The sequence below is a fragment of the Eubalaena glacialis genome, chromosome 1 (genome assembly GCF_028564815.1).
Source record: "Eubalaena glacialis isolate mEubGla1 chromosome 1, mEubGla1.1.hap2.+ XY, whole genome shotgun sequence".
NCBI lineage: Eukaryota > Metazoa > Chordata > Mammalia > Artiodactyla > Balaenidae > Eubalaena > Eubalaena glacialis.
The window spans coordinates 47,535,536-47,552,642 of record NC_083716.1 but is presented as its reverse complement, the minus strand read 5'-3'; the positions used below and the strand labels follow the sequence as shown (position 1 = coordinate 47,552,642).

Here is a 17,107-nt window from a genome sequence, read left to right as displayed (position 1 = left end):
AAAGTCAAGAGAACAAGCTCCCTCAGCGTCCCTGCTCCCGTGCCATCATCTCTCCCTCTCTTGCTCTCACCCAGCCTCAGAGGGCCTCGCCCCAGCCCTCACCATGGGCAAGGAAGCCCATCTTTTCTCTCTAGCTTCCCGCTCTTCATCTGCTCTTTCCTTCTCTATACCACCAGCTCCTTTCAAAGAGCTACTGTACACGTAATTTTGTCTGACCTCATGCAAGCAGTGGGTGACTGGTCTGTGGCGCTGGAGCAGGGGTGGGAAGAGTTACTGCCTTCAGACCACACTCTTCTCCCTGTCCCCCAACAAAGCCTCTATCTGGCCCTCGACCCCCTCTCCCCCGTCCCTTGCAGGGCTCCCAACCTTGCTTGGCCTCAGTGCTCCCTGAAGCCTCTCTGCTTAGCCCCGGGCCTACCCATCCCACTCTACCCTTGGCCTCACCGTCGGAGGCCGGACAGGGCTCTGAACATCAACATGCCCCCAGACTGGACTCATCTTGCTCCTCACCACGTCTTGTCCAGCTTTCCTTTCTGATGACCACCCCACTCTGCCTATAAGCCAGATGCACAATGTCAAGGGTGCCTTGGGTTCTCCCCTCGGCCTCTCCCCATTTTGACCTGAATTTCAACTGGATCCCGGGGCATCCATACCACATCCCGAAGTCCTCCCTACTCTCCCGTTCCCTGTCTTTGTTCTTCCCCACTGCTGGACTCGTTCATCTGACTCTCAAAGGCTGCCAGGTCAAGCTTCTGCAATGTGGCTCTGATTTCCCTCACCTCTCCCTGTGTCTCATCCAACACTGCAAATCCAGACCCCAAGGAGAAGGATGCCCCTCCAAGGAGCTGCCCCCACCTGATCTCATCTGATGAGAAATGTCCGGTGGTGAGGACCCAAGCACCCTGGTCTGGTCACCTCTCCCGAACTCACTCACATTTCTGCACTGTTCTCCTCTACTGGGAAGGAAGCTCTCTTTCTCAATTTCCTTTGAAGAGAACATTCCCTTACCAGTCCCGCCAACCTCCTGCAATCAAAGCTCCAGGCTGCAAACGGTGAGTGGTGATTAAACAAAGAAGCTGCTCCTCCTTTGATGACACCATGAAATTTCACAACCCACTTGGTCCTGTGAGTAGACCCAGCCACACCCAACCTTTACACGTGATGCTCCCTCTACCAGAGCACCCTTGTCTTGCTTCTCCAGGCCCCCAACTGTCTGGTTAGCTGCAAGGCCAGGCTAGGTGTCCTTCTGCTGTGAAGCCTTCCTGGACCCCATAATGAGATAACACCAAACAGAGGAAGGATCCCTCTATGAACCCTTGAGGGCAGGGGTCGATCTGAGGGAGCAGGTGCTCAGCAGGTGATGATGAAGAAGTGGGTCCTGGCTGGCCTGACCTCATTACTAGGAATGAATGAAGACTAATGCTGTCTTTAGGGAGAACCTTCTCTGTGCAGGGTTGACATATGTGCTTCCTTAATATTCTCACAACAGCCTGGAGTGGGAGCTATGGTCTCATTTTTTAGATGAAGACACCAAGGCTCAGAGAAGTTCACCAGCTTCCTTAGGCTCACCTTCCACTGGCCCAGAGCCCTCTCCCATGAATCCCTCATCTCCCGGGGTGGGGTCCCTCTGAACTGCTTCCCTGAGGCCCAGTCCCCTTGACTCGGGCTGCATCCTCCTCAAATGCAGAGGCTGTGTCTCTTCTCTCCTTCTTAGGACCTCACGGTCCTTGGTTCACTGTGCCAACAGAGCTGGTGCTCAGCTGACCACCCCAGCTGGGCTGTGCCAGGTGGGGCTGAGGGTCCATCTCAGGATTTCTTTGCTCTGGTCCTGCCAAATAGTTTGCAGCTCAAGGGGCCAAGTAACATGGAAGATGTGGAGAAAGATGGGCTATGGTATTGCTGGAGAGATGGTGGCCTGTGTGGCCCGTACTGGGGAGCACAGGGGAGGAAGCCTCCCTCAGACCTGGGGCTTCTAGGAGCTTCTGGGAGAAGGGGCACCTCACTCCAGTCCTGAAAAATGATGAGTTGGACTTGGCCAGGCAAAGAAGGGAAAAAGGGCATTTGAGGCAGAGAAAACAGCGAGGCAAAGACAAGAGGACACGAAGACCCCCAGTTCTGGACACACATGGCTGGGGTGTCCTGTGCATCTGGGGGCAAGAGAGAAGGCTGGGCAGAGACCCCTGTAGTTGGGGTAATCACTGAAGGATTTTAGGTAGGGGAGTCAAAGAATTATATTTGCTTTGTAGAAGGAGCCTCCAACAAACTATACATGCACTTGAGAATGACCTTCCAATTTCTGTGTGGGATGGAGCCTGGGGAAGCAGGTAGAAGAATGTTCCTGAACATTCCAGGGAGACATGGCGGAGCTGGGAAAGGAGGACATGCACACTGAGACCCAGGGGATGGACATGATCCCACATTCACCTGGATGGAGGATGAGGCCAAGGGAGGCATCAAGGCCAGTGGTTTCAATCCTGGTTGCACACTAGAATCCCCCAAGGAGTTTTTAAAATATACTCATGCCTGTGCTGCAAATGCTGGCTTAACAGCCTGGCTGGGGTGAGGTGGCATGGAGTCTTAATATTAAATGCACAGTCAGGACTGAGAACCACTGATCTAGGATGCTGTTGGCCATGATGGGGATACATGAGAAGGAAAAGGTAAGTGTGTGATTGTGTGTGTATGTGTGTGTGTGTGTGTGAAGTGAGGGCCTGTGAGGTGGCCACAAAGGCCACACTCAATTCATTTTGACAGGGTTTACTGAGCACCTATCCTGTGGCAGCTGCTGTGCTGGGATCCTGAGATAAAAGATGACAATGACCTAAGGAACACTGAGCAGACATAAGAAAGGCACAGCCTGGCTTTCACTCCACCATCCCTCCATCCACCATCCACTATCCATCCCTCCACTCACCAACCATCCATCCATCCATCCATCCATCCATTCCCCCACCATTACTAAGCAGAGGTGGCACTACTCCCCAAAGCAGTATCATCTCCTCTGACCTTGCTGCCTCTCTATCATTATCGTTTTCTCTCCAAACTGCCCCTTTTACAAGGGTCTTCTGTCCTTCTTGTATCATCCTGGTCTGGGCTCTGCTCTCCTAAAGCCACATGCCTTTGACTCAATAATGCCAACCCCTGGGTAGGAAATGAGACATGTGATTGCCCTGATGTTTCCAGGGAGCCAGATGTTGGGTACTGCTGCATTACTAATCTAGTGGTTTGGCTTTAATTTTACTCTCCATTTGATCTCAATAGTAGCAGGGAAAAAAATCCCCAGTTTTGAACCCCAATAGACCTGGATTCAAATCCTGGTTTTGCCAATTCCTGCCAAAATGACCTTAGGCAAATTCCTTGACCTGGACCTGGCAGAGCCTCAGTTTACTTACCTGGAGATGGTTAAAAACAGTACCTATTTCCCGGGGTTGCTTGAAGGTTAAAACAGACGATTCTATATAGAAAGCACCCACACCTACAGCCTGGCACTTAGTAGAGGCTTATTAAGTGTCAGGCCCTTATTACTTCCTCCCTCCCATGGAGATGCAGCCTCAGGGAGACAAATGCATCCCGGTCTCTGTGATGTGAGGGGATTCCCTGCGGAGTCTGATTGTGAGGCTGTGTGTGTGTGTGTGCGTGTGTGTGTGTGTGTGTGTGTGTGTGTGTGTAGGGTTTTTCTCAAATGCCCCAAAGAGGAAGGCCTGAGGGTGTGGCCTCCCACCCTTTCTTTACAGAAGTTCGACCAAATGAGGCAACTTCTTGAGTGGAGCAGCTATGCAACTAAGCAAATGCTGCCGCAGAAGCTAACTGGGTTAGTGCTTCTCTACCTGTCTGCTTCCTGGTTATGCCAACCCAAGGTCAGGGCCCACCCTGGGAGACTCTCTCCCTGGCGGTAGGGGGTGCCGGGCACCGGGAGGTGCTGAAGCTCCTCAGGGCCGTCCAAGGCTTGGTCAGGTTGCATGACCACAGATTTAGGGTTTTCCAAATTTGCATGATTGTGAGAATTCCCTAAAGTATGAGAGTACAGATTCAAACGCCCCTCCACTAGCCCTGAGGTAGGGCTGGGGCTCCATGTTGGTAATGAGCACCCAGGGAGTCTTTGAAAACCGTGTAATAATTCAGCCGCCAAGAAGGAGCACAGAACTCGGATCTCTGCTGTTTATTAGCAGGGGCTGCTGGGCAAAGTACTGTACTTCCTTATTCCACATATTCCTCAACTGCAGAATGGGGATAAGATCTGTGCCTGCCTCGTGGGGTTGTAGTGAAAGACGAACGGGGATGCATGTAAGTGATCAGCACAGGCATGTTGGTCATTATTACTGCAGTGCCCTGCCAGCTGGGTGACAGCCTGGACACGGTCTACCCTTGAACTGGCCCAAGGGGAGATGAGCTGTGGATGGGGATGGGGCACTCCAAGTAAAGACCTCCACTCTGGGCTGCAAACAGCTGTTTGGTGTCTGGAGTCCTACAGTCTGTAATTTGTTTAGATACAGGTTTCCCTGTGATTTGATTGGGCATTAAGGATCCATGCTATTGCCGAGATATAATCAAACGATTTGGGAAGAGTTGCTCGGCTGAGCTGATCCCCCAGCCCAAGGCCACCATAAGGGGAGGAGTGAGGGTCCCATCTCCGGCCCCAGCCGCTGGAGGGCTGCCCAGCATCCTCGAGTTCTTGAACACTTACGCTTTGGAGTAGTTCAGAACAAAGTCTACTCCCTTCTCACTATCGAACTGGATATCTCGGGGTAAATCCTTGTGGCTTTTGGCATCGATGCTCAAGGGGAAGCCAGGGTTCCACTCCATCCATCTGAGCGTGAAAAGGAAGGAGAAGAAAACTGGGTTAAATGTCTGGCTTTTGGGCTGGCCCCTCAGGCTGAAGGCTGTCTGTGTGGTCTGAGGATGTGCCCATAAGTTCACCATGTTTTAGCTGAGCGTGTGCCTGGCGAGGTACTGGGATGCCTCCCAGGGTCTGGTGGCCCCCCATGTTGCTGTGCCCTGAGTCTCACAGTGGGAAGCCTGAGGTTCCCTAAACCTGAAGCTGGGCTTACAGCAGAGGGGTGGTGAATGGTAGGTGCATACCAGTGTGTACAGAGAGCATCAGAAGACCTCATTTATTTGAGGTGACATTCAAGGGCAATGTCTCCCCAGCACAGAGCTGCCTTGCTGGTCACTGGAGGTGGAAGTGGTTGAGGCTGCCCCATCACACTTGACCTAGACATCCAACATCCCACCAGCTTGGTCAACACCCCTGTATTGTGTGTGGTGGTTGAGGGAAAGGGGACAGCCGTCATACCTTCCCAAAGAGGGCACGAGTCAGCAGGGAGGTTGGGTGAGGACCTCCAGGCACAGACTGATGCCAATAGCAGGTTCAGAGATTGTTATAATCAAAACAGCTCCCCTCAAAGACAGGCCATGCACTCTATCCCGCCAAAATTTTTAGAGCCTGGTGTCCTTAAAATTTATCCTGTAGCATTGGGCATTTAAGTTTGTTTTTTGTTTGTTTTTTTAAATTTTACTTTTCTTTTTGTTTATTGAAAAAACAAACCAAACCAAACCAAACCAAAAATCTGTTAGTTTCTTTTAGGGTGGGGAGAATGATCTTTTATTTATTTAAATGATCTTACATTTGTTTAAAAACCAAAATTTACATTCTGGGATTTCAGCTTTTCCATTTGTATTCCTTTTTAATCTAATCTCTCTTATAAGAGGGAAGTAAAACACTGAGAGTTTAGGTCATTAAAAAGTCTTAGGACATGGAAGCAACCTAAATGTCCAACAACAGAGGAATGGATAAAGAAGATGTGGTCCATATATACAATGGAATATTACTCAGCCATAAAAAGAACAAAATAGTGCCATTTGCAGCAACATGGATGGACCTAGAGATTGTCATACTGAGTGAAATAAGTCAGACACAGAAAGACAAATATCATATGATAGCACTTATATGTGGAATCTAAAAAAAGGGTACAAATGAACTTATTTACAAACAGAAGTAGAGTCACGGATGTAGAAAACAAACTTATGGTTACCAGGGGATGGGGTGGAGGGATAAGTTGGGAGATTGGGATCGACATATACACACTATTATATACAAAATATATAACTAATAAGAACCTGCTGTATAGCACAGGGAACTCTACTCAGTACTCTGTACTGGCCTATTTGGGAAAAGAATCTAAAAAAAAAAGGAGTGGATATATGTATATGTATAACTGATTCACTTTGCTGTACACCTGAAACTAACACAACATTGTAAATCAACTATACTCTAATAATTTTTTTTTTAAAGTCTTAAGGCCCTTTAATATCATCTTGTACTTTTACTGTCACAAAATTTCCACAATGTTTTTTGAGGTATCCTGTTAGCCCAGTAAGCCTCTCATTAGTATCATTAGAGGTGAACAGGAACTGGATATGATCACTCTTATGATCACTCAAAATGCATTTTGAAAAGCGTTTTCTGTTGTATAGAACCTACATTTCTTGCTGTTGGTTTACTAACAACGTTCTCTTTTCCTAGACATTAAAAAAACCTTCTATCTTTGTTGTCTGTATTAACACCAATGCTGGATTAACATTAACCAGGGTAAAAATGTGGATGAATGCACAAACATCAACTAATTTATTGATTTTTTTCCCCCTTTGTTTTAGAAAATGATTTAAGGTATCTCCAATACATGTGTAAAATTGAGGCACTCATCTGGTAGCCCCACTGGTATTAACTGTCGATTACTTAATTACTGTTGGTCAAATCAATTTAAATATTCCTGACCATCTTCTCCTAGCCACTGGGAAGTAGGGCTCTAATTAATTTGAAGAGCTGAGTGGAGCTGGATTTTTTCAGTATGGAAGCACTGAACCCAATGAGGAGAGATGGGCCAGCAAATGCATTCGTGTCTTCTTAAGGGTAGAGTTTACTTGGAGCACATTTCCTCAAGACCCCACCTTCCTGCTGACCCCCAGACTCCAAAGTGCCCCACCTCAGGAGGTCAGGAGACAATGGCCTCTCACTGCATGGAGACGGCACAGTTTGCCAGCTAGTTTACTACTGGCACCTGAAACCAACACCTATGTTCCTTCCACTGCAGGCACTGTTGCCTGAGAGGACTGACAGGCCAATCTGCACAGGGGCCAAAGGCCTTCATACCCACAGATAAATAGACAAAGAAAAAAGTCATACTCCATTGGGAAAACCAAATTGAACAACCAGGCAGAAGGAAGGAAGGAAGCAGCAGAAAAGACATTTAATTTTAAAAAGAGAGAGAGAATTCTTAAGGAGATGCAATTAGAATCTAAAAAGACTTTCTGCAACCACAAAACATGATTTCGGAATTGAACATTCCATAGAAAAATGGAAAAAATGAGTAATAGTCACTGTGAGATCTGACTGGTCTCCTGGAAGACAAAATCTCTTCATTCAATAACTAATTATTGAGTGCCTGTTATGTGCCAGACACTGCTCTGTGACAAATGGAAGGAAATGTAACACAAATACACAAAGAAGTGGAAGTCATGGAAGAAAACATAGGAGACATGAAAACCAGATACAGAAGATTTGATGTGCAGAGAGAGTTCCAGAGGAGAGACAGGGAGAAGTAAAAACCAAAGAAATAGGAGAAAAACTTCCTTAAGCTGAAGGGACCTCAATTTTCTGAGTAAATCCTAGGCAGAAAAAAAAAGAAAGAAAAAAAAAGACATTCCTAGATGTATACTGATTAAATTGTAAAATGTCAAAGAGGAGAATGATGTAGAGACGGAGCGGGGAGGGAGAAAGGGAAAGAGAGAGAGGAGAGATGCTTCCACAAACTCACAAGCTTCTGGGAAAAGGAAAATAACCAAACTATCATTAGGTTTCTCATTTGCTATACTGAAAATGGGGAGATAGTGTAAGGTGTTTACAGACTTTTTTTAGGTAATCATTTAAGCCTCTTATATCAAGTATGGACTCAGACATTGTATTACCTGCATATATTACCCACCCTTTCATATATTAATTGAACAAGTTCAGCCAAACAAAAATGACATGAGAATGAACCAAGAAGTTCCTAAATATAGTAAAGAGTGTTTATTAGAAAACAATAGCAAATATATTGAACAAATAAAAATATCAAAGGCATTTTCTCAAAAATCAAGACCCAGAAAGGATGGTCATCCTTGCTACTGTTACTTTGTTTTGGCAATAAGAAAAAATTATCAGTGATGTAATAATGTAAACTAAGAGACAAAAGTATCATCATTTACATAATATGATCAAATAACTGGGCAATTAAAAAGACTCACTTAAAAATAGAGACAATAAAATAATTTAGTAAGGTGTCAATACAAAGTAAATATTAAATAATGAGTAATTATCTTTATCCCAGCAATAGTCATTGGCAAATGGAAAAACACCCTACTTAGAATGGCAAAAGCTATAGTTTCCCTTGGTATAAAGTGACCAGAAAGGTGAAAGAACTTCATGAAGAAAAAGTAGAAATTCTATTGAAGGACATCACACAAGATCTAAATGGGTGGAAAGATGCAACATTATCAAAATGCCACTACAGGACACACGTGTAATTCAAAGCGATTCTCATCATGAAAAACTTTAAAAAGAACAGTAAGATAACATAACGCCTATTCACATTTATTAGAAAGTTCTGATAACCAAAAGATGGCACTGGGCCATGGAGTAGAAAAACAGACCCAAGAAAATACGTGAATATAATACAAAACTAGCTAATATTTATCCAGTGCTTTTTATGTGTCAAATACTAGTCTATGTGTTTTCATGGTGTAACCTATTTAATTCTTTCCAAAAACCCTAAGAAGTGGTACTATTATTTCCCCCATTTTACAGATGGGGGAACTGAGGCACAAAGAGATTACACAACTTTCACAGGACACAGAGTGTGGCAGTTAAGTGGGAGCTGAGCCCAACACCGGCTGCAGAGCCCGTGCATGGGGTCACCACGCCAGCTCCATGTGCTGTGGGTGTCATCCCAAAGCAGCAGGAAGAAACATTATGTAATAAATGATACCAGGGACATTTGACCCCCACTTCACATCATGTATAAAAATACATAGCCGATGAATTAAAAGCCTAAAGTTAAAAATAAAATTATAAAAATATTAGACAAAAATATGAGAATTTATGTAACACTGGGGTGGAGAGGGCCTTCTTAAGCAAAGCAGGAAACCCAAAAGTTACAAAGAAAAAGAATATATATATTAAGAAAGTAAAAAGCTAAAACCTGTGACAAAAACAACTGAAGACAAATGATACACACTATACATATAACAAAGGGATACAATCTTAATATATAAAGGGCTGCTTTAGATTAATAATAAACCCACAGAAAAATAAAGCACATAAATAGGCAATGCAGAGGCTAAAGTCATCATTGGTCAGGGGTATGCAGATTAAGACAGCAACGACTCTTACTTAAGAATTCCTGGATTGTTAAAAATTTAAAAGATTGATGTTATCAGGTATTAGTGAACGTATGGGTAATAGTATATTTTTACATACTATTGGTGGGATTGAAAATTACTGTAAAGTTTTGGGAAGGGAATTTGGTCATTTTTTTTTTTAACATCTTTATTGGAGTATAATTGTTTTACAATGGTGCGTTAGTTTCTGCTCTGTAACAAAGTGAATCAGTTATACATATACATATACCCCCATATCCCCTCCCTCTTGCGTCTCCCTCCCACCCTCCCTATCCCACCCCTCTAGGTGGACACAAAGCACCGAGCTGATCTCCCTGTGTTATGCGGCTGCTTCCCACTAGCTATCTATTTTACATTTGGTAGTGTATATATGTCCATGCCGCTCTCTCACTTTGTCCCAGCTTACCCTTCCCCTTCCCTGTGTCCTCAAGTCCATTCTCTAGTAGGTCTGCATCTTTATTCCCGTCCTGCCCCTAGGTTCTTCATGACCACTTTTTTTTTTTTGATTCCATATATATGTGTCAGCAAACGGTATTTGTTTTTCTCTTTCTGACTTACTTCACTCTGTATGACAGACTCTAGGTCCATCCACCTCACTACAAATAACTCAATTTCGTTTCTTTTTATGGCTGAGTAATATTCCATTGTATATATGTGCCACATCTTCTTTATCCATTCATCTGTCGATGGACACTTAGGTTGCTTCCATGTCCTGGCTATTGTAAATAGAGCTGCAATGAACATTGTGGTACATGACTCTTTTTGAATTATGGTTTTCTCAGGGTATATGCCCAGTAGTGGGATTGCTGGGTCGTACGGTAGTTCTATTTTTAGTTTTTTAAGGAACCTCAATACTGTTCTCCATAGTGGCTGTATCAATTTACATTCCCACCAACAGTGGAAGAGTGTTCCCTTTTCTCCACACCCTCTCCAGCATTTATTGTTTCTAGATTTTTTGATGATGCCCATTCTGACCGGTGTGAGGTGATATCTCATTGTAGTTTTGATTTGCATTTCTCTAGTGATTAATATGTTGAGCATTCTTTCATGTGTTTGTTGGCAATCTGTATATCTTCTTTGGAGAAATGTCTATTTAGGTCTTCTGCCCATTTTTGGATTGGGTTGTTTGTTTTTTTGATATTGAGCTGCATGAGCTGCTTGTATATTTTGCAGATTAATCCTTTGTCAGTTGTTTCGTTTGCAAATATTTTCTCCCATTCTGAAGATTGTCTTTTTGTCTTGTTTATGGTTTCCCTTGCTGTGCAAAAGCTTTTAAGTTTCATAGGTCCCATTTGTTTATTTTTGTTTTTATTTCCATTTCTCTGGGAGGTGGGTCAAAAAGGATCTTGCTGTGATTTATGTCATACAGTGTTCTGCCTATGTTTTCCTCTACGAGTTTTATAGTGTCTGGCCTTACATTTAGGTCTTTAATCCATTTTGAGTTTATTTCTGTGTATAGTGTTAGGGAGTGTTCTAATTTCATTCTTTTACATGTAGCTGCCCAGTTTTCCCAGCATCACTTATTGAAGAGGCTGTCTTTTCTCCATTGTATATTCTTGCCTCCTTTATCAAAGATAAGGTGACCATATGTGCGTGGGTTTAACTCTGAGCTTTCTATCCTGTTCCATTGATCTATATTTCTGTTTCTGTGCCAGTACCATACTGTCTTGATTACTGTAGCTTTGTAATATAGTCTAAAGTCAGGGAGCCTGATTCCTCCAGCTCCATTTTTCTTTCTCAAGATTGCTTTAGCTATTTGGGGTCTTTTGTGTTTCCATACAAATTGTGAAATTTTTTGTTCTAGTTCTGTGAAAAATGCCATTGATAGTTTGATAGGGATTACATTGAATATGTAGATTGCTTTGGGTAGTAGAGTCATTTTCACAATGTTGATTCATCCAATCCAAGAACATGGTATATCTCTCCATCTGTTTGTATCATCTTTAATTTCTTTCATCAGTGTCTTATAGTTTTCTGCATACAGGTCTTTTGTCTCCCTAGGTAGGTTTATTCCTACATATTTTATTCTTTTTGTTGCAGTGGTAAATGGGAGTGTTTCCTTAATTTCTCTTTCAGATTTTTCATCATTAGTGTATAGGAATGCAAGAGATTTCTGTGCATTAATTTTGTATCCTGCTACTTTACCAGATTCATTGATTAGCTCTAGTAGTTTTCTGGTAGCATCTTTAGGATTCTCTATGTATAGTATCACGTCATCTGCAAATAGTGACAGTTTTACTTCTTCTTTTCTTATTTGGATTCCTTTTATTTCTTTTTCTTCTGTGATTGCTGTGGCTAAAACTTCCAAAACTATGTTGAATAATAGTGGTGAGAGTGGGCAACCTTGTCTTGTTCCTGATCTTAGTGGAGATGGTTTCAGTTTTTCACCATTGAGAATGATGTTGGCTGTGGGTTTGTCATATACGGCCTTTATTATGTTGAGGTAAGTTCCCTCTATGTCTACTTTCTGGAGGTTTTTATCATAAATGGGTGTTGAATTTTGTCAAAAGCTTTTTCTGCATCTATTGAGATGATCATATGGTTTTTCTCCTTCAGTTTGTTAATATGGTTTATCACACTGATTGATTTGCATATACTGAAGAATCCTTGCATTCCTGGGATAAACCCCACTTGATGGTGTGTGATCCTTTTCATGTGCTGTTGGATTCTGTTTGCTAGTATTTTGTTGAGGATTTTTGCATCTATGTTCATCAGGCACCAAAACCAAATCAATATACAAATGGAAAACAAGCTGAATGTCCATCAATAGGAGAATGGTTGAATAAGTTATGGTACCTTCGCATAAAGCAAGAAATATGTGGCAACTTAAGGACAAGGGAAACAATGAGATACTATTGCACACACATTAGATTGACAAGAATGAAAATGTCTCAAAGTGCAAAGTGGGTCAGTGATGTAGGGAAACAGCAACTCAGGAACAGCTCTTAGGGTGAAAATTGGCAGAATCCCTTTGGAAAACAGTCGGCAATATTTAGAAAACTTAACACGTGGTCTGCAAACTTTGGTGTCCACTCCCAGGGATGTTCTCTAGAATAACTCATTCAAGAGAGCACCAGGAGACAAGACATATGTGGAAGCTTATTGTAGTGTGGCTTGCAGCAGCCAGAAATTAAGGACCACCCACACGTCCACCAGCAGGGGAGTGGGTGAACACAGTGGTTTACTTACATGGTGGTGCACTACACAGAAGCTAAAATGAATGGACGACACCTATCTGTGTCAACTGGCTGCTCTTTAAAACAGAATGACCACTGGAAAAAAAGCAAGTCACAGAATGATTAGATTAAATGATGTAGATGAAAACACATTCTGCTGTGTGTGTGTGTGTGTTTGTGTGTGTGTGTGTACCATGCAGGTATATGCAGTCATAGTGAGAGAACATGGATGCTGGGTTATGACCTGTGCGGGATTCTCCATGTCCCTGCCTGGCTGATTGAGTGACTTGCCAGCTTTTGACATACTGGAGATTATTCTTAGTTGTTACTTTACTTCCAAACTCTAATCTGGAAGCCTGTGAGTTCATATGAAAGAGGAACTGTGAGAATATGCAGACGGTGCAAAGTGCAGTGTTTCCTGAAAGGAAGCAGAGGAGGAGGTCTGAAAAGGACAGATGAGTAGAAGGAGGAAGAAACAATGATGATTAGATCTAAGAAAGGGGCAGACTATCTCACCAGAAAACCTTCTTCCCCATTCCCTAGACCCTGCCAAAGCCCCATCTCTGTAAAACCAACACACCAATGAATCCACCTCTCCCTGGGGAAGGGGTGTTTCTCAAAGGGTGCTGCACGGAGCAATCGTTCTGCACGATGTTAAGAGTCATACGTCAAATTCTCTTGGGACACACTGGGTTAAAAATAAAATTAACCAGGGTCCATTACCCCAGAACTTCTCAGAATCCTCAATGCTTATGTGCATCGTGAACCTATAGAAGGGGGATGTGATACACAGTTTCCCAAACTTTTTTTTTTATAGTAATATATGTTCTTTTTCTAAAAAATTATTTATTTATCTATTCATGGCTGTGTTGGGTCTTCGTTTCTGTGCGAGGGCTTTCTCTAGTTGCGGCAAGCGGGGGCCACTCTTCATCGCGGTGCGCGGGCCTCTCACTATCGCGGCCTCTCTTGTTGCGGAGCACAGGCTCCAGACGCGCAGGCTCAGCAATTGTGGCTCACGGGCCCAGCCACCCCGCGGCACGTGGGATCTTCCCAGACCAGGGCTCGAACCCGCATCCCCTGCATTGGCAGGCAGATTCTCAACCACTGCGCCACCAGGGAAGCCCCCTCCCAAACTTTTTTTACCATGGGACCCTCTTCTGGGGAGAAAGTTTTGGGACCAGTTGCTCCAGTGCACACTTCGGAAAATACTGGGTTAAGACAAAAGGCCTGTAAGACTGATTTATCAGTCATTAACATCTTAGTCTGAATTAGTGTGGAACTGATAAGATTTGCTGTCCATTCTCTTAACAGGACACAAACTAGCCTGATTCTCTGGAAACTGTTTAACTCACCACAGTCTAGGACTCCCTCCTTCCACAAGGCCAGAAGCACATGGAGTGCCCACTGTAGGGGCTTTCCCTGGGTGGTTGAAGTGGGGAGGGAAGCTGTGGAAGGGCCACATGAACACCAACCCTTTAGGATGGGAATGGGCGGTGCATAGCTCTTGGATAATGCCTTGTGCACTGCACCAAGTACAAAAGTCTCAAAACACATCATATGGTGCCTGAGCTGAGAGGCTTACTCACAAATATTCTACAACAAATTGCAAATTCATAGACCCTTAACATTATGCACTGTATTAGTAGATTATTCTTCCATACCTGGTACTAAAAATCAAAAATTTCATTAAAAAATTTTATTTTGGAAAAGAATATATATGTATGTATGTGTATATATGCACACACACACTCACATATGCAGAAAAATGCACAAAACATCTGTATAAGCAACATCCAGATCAAGAATCAGAACATTGCTAGTAGCCTCAACACCCATTGCCCACTCAACCTCCCCGATCACCTTGATTTTGTGATAATCATTTCCTGCTATTGTTTATTGTTCCACTGCTACACAACTTTCCCTAAGCAATATAATTTCAAACCTCATGGATTGGCCAGACATGTGTCTGGTTTCTATTCTTTAGCACTGTGTTAGTGAGGTTTGTTCATGTTGCTGTGGGTACCAACAGTTCACTGCTCTTCCTTGCAGGGTAGAGTTATCACAATTTATTTATTTGTTCTACTGCTGATGGACATTGGGTGGTTTCCATTTTTTTGGCTCTCATAAATAATACTGTTGTGACCATCTGTGTACATGTATCCAGGTGCACCTGCACACCTGGATTCAGATCCAGGAGTAGAATTTGTGAGTCAAAGATTATAATGTAGCTTCAATTTCACCAAATATTGCAAAACTGTGTTCTACAGAGGTTGTTTCAATTTATATCCCTGTCAGCAGTGTATGAGCCTTCCCATCCCTTCATACATTCTTTAACACTTGGGTATTGTCAAGTTGTTTCAGTTTTGCCCGTGTGTGTGTGTGTGTGTGTGTGTGTGTGTGTGTGTGCGCGCGCAGCAGTAGTAGCAGTAGCTCACTGTGATCTTACTTTTGATTCCTCTGATTACAAATGAGGTTGAGCACCTTTTCGTATACTTGTTGCTTATATTTTGTGCAGTGACTGCAGTGTCCATTTTTCTACTGAATTGACAATGCTCTTCTTGTAGATTTGTAGGGGTCCTTGGTACATGATAAATAATAATTCTTGTCCATCACTCTGTGAACTTTCTCCTCACTCTCTTTGTGGTGTCTTGCAGTGAACTGAAGTTCCTCACTTTGAGATAGGTGAGTTTATTCTTTTCCTCTATGGTTAGTGCATTTTGAGTCTTGTTTGAAAAATCTTTTTTCCTTGAGGTCATGAAGAAGAATCTTCTATAGTTTAAAAGTTTTATAGTTTTGCCTTTAACATTTAAGTCTATTCAACTCTAAAATGAGTTTTCTGAATGATATGATGTAGAGTCCAATTTCTTCTCCTTTTTCTCTTCCTCCACTTTTCTCTCTCTGTTCTGTATGGATTCCTAATAGTCCCACACTACTCATTGTCGGAGCCTCTGTAATATATCAAGTATCCATGTGTGTATGGCCCTGTTTCTCATCTTCCATTCTGTTTCATGGAAATGTAAATTTTTGAAGGAAAGGGGGATAGAGCTAAAGATAATTTTGAGACTGGGGCAATCAGTGGTCTCAGTGGGGATTTCTCAACCACTGGACAGCAGTGGGTCCATGAAAGGGGGAAAGAATAAGGAGCTAAGAGAAAAGAGATGTTTTTACAAATTAGAAAAGTTAAAAAAATAGAAGATACCACCCAGCTACAGCAAGTATTAGTGAAATAGGTATCTACACACTGATCATGAAAAATGGTTAAAGATTTTTGAAGAGAAATTTGTCTATATATACTAATAACTTCTACTATTTGACTTAGTAATTTCATTTCTGGGTATCTATCCTGAGGAAATACTTAATAATACACACAAAAAGAAAAGATTTTCACATTGTTTATAAGAATAAAAAATTAAAAACCTCCTACATGTCCAGTCAGGTTGGTGTTTAAGTAAAGTATGGTGCATCCATACAATGAAATATTATATAAAAACTAGAATAATGTTTGTGATGAGATTTTTAAAATATGGGGAAATGATTCTGCTATACTTCTAAGGGAAAAAAAGGAGGCTGTCAAGTCATATATACAATATAATCCCAAAGAAATAAAGGTGAAAATGGATGGATTACAGGTATTTTTACTGCTTCTACATTATTCTGCTTCTACATTATTCCCCTTCTCTTGCTTTACTGGATTGAGGAAAAAAAAAAAAAAAAACCTGACATGTTACATATTCCTTGTAAGAATTTGAACTATAGAGGAATATGTGAAAAGTGTAACAGTCATCACTCTCCAAAAGCACCCCCCCACCCCCGCCCCTGCCCAGTTAACCATGCTGACTGTTCCTTCCCTTGGAAGGAGTCTCAAACTCAAATGTCTCCAGGGGCCAAAGTAGGAAATGAAAGAAGCCTTGATATAGATGATAGACTGGTGTTGGACTGGGGAAACCTAGAGAATAAGAGCCCTGTTTACTCAGAATTCCACAATGACCCATTAAACACATTTATAGGCTGGATACAGCCCACTGACCACCACTTTCCAGATGTGCACTCTTGCTCATGTATTATTTTTAAAAACAGTTATCTTGAGATATAATTTACATACAATAAAATTCATCCCTTAAAAGTATCCAATTACAAGGTTTGTAGCATATTTACAGAGTTGAGCAACCATCACCATAATCTAATTTTGGAATATGTTCACCCCAAAAGAAACTTTGTACCCCTTAATGGTCATTCCCCATGTCCCACCCCCAACTTTCAGCTCTAGGCAACCACTAATCTACTAATGTGTGTCCATAGACTTGCCTCCTCTGGACATTTCATATAAATAGAATCATACAACATGCAGCCTTTTGTATATGACCTTTTCATTTATTATAATGTTTTTGAGGTTCATCTATAGTTTAGCATGTATCCATAGTTCAATGCCAAATAATATTCCATTGCATGGATATGCAGCATTTTATTTATCCATTCATCAATGAACAGAATTTAGG

General features: G+C 42.5%; 1 protein-coding gene across 2 annotated transcripts in view; it reads right to left on the bottom strand.

Moving 5' to 3' along the window:
• Positions 1 to 17,107, bottom strand: part of ALOX5 (arachidonate 5-lipoxygenase) — a 56,059-nt gene that overhangs the window by 23,804 nt on the left and 15,148 nt on the right. For both annotated transcript variants that reach the window (XM_061196089.1, XM_061196097.1), the window contains exon 4: positions 4,685 to 4,807. In XM_061196089.1, coding sequence (XP_061052072.1) covers positions 4,685 to 4,807 — 123 coding nt within the window. The remainder of the gene's footprint in view (positions 1 to 4,684; positions 4,808 to 17,107) is intronic.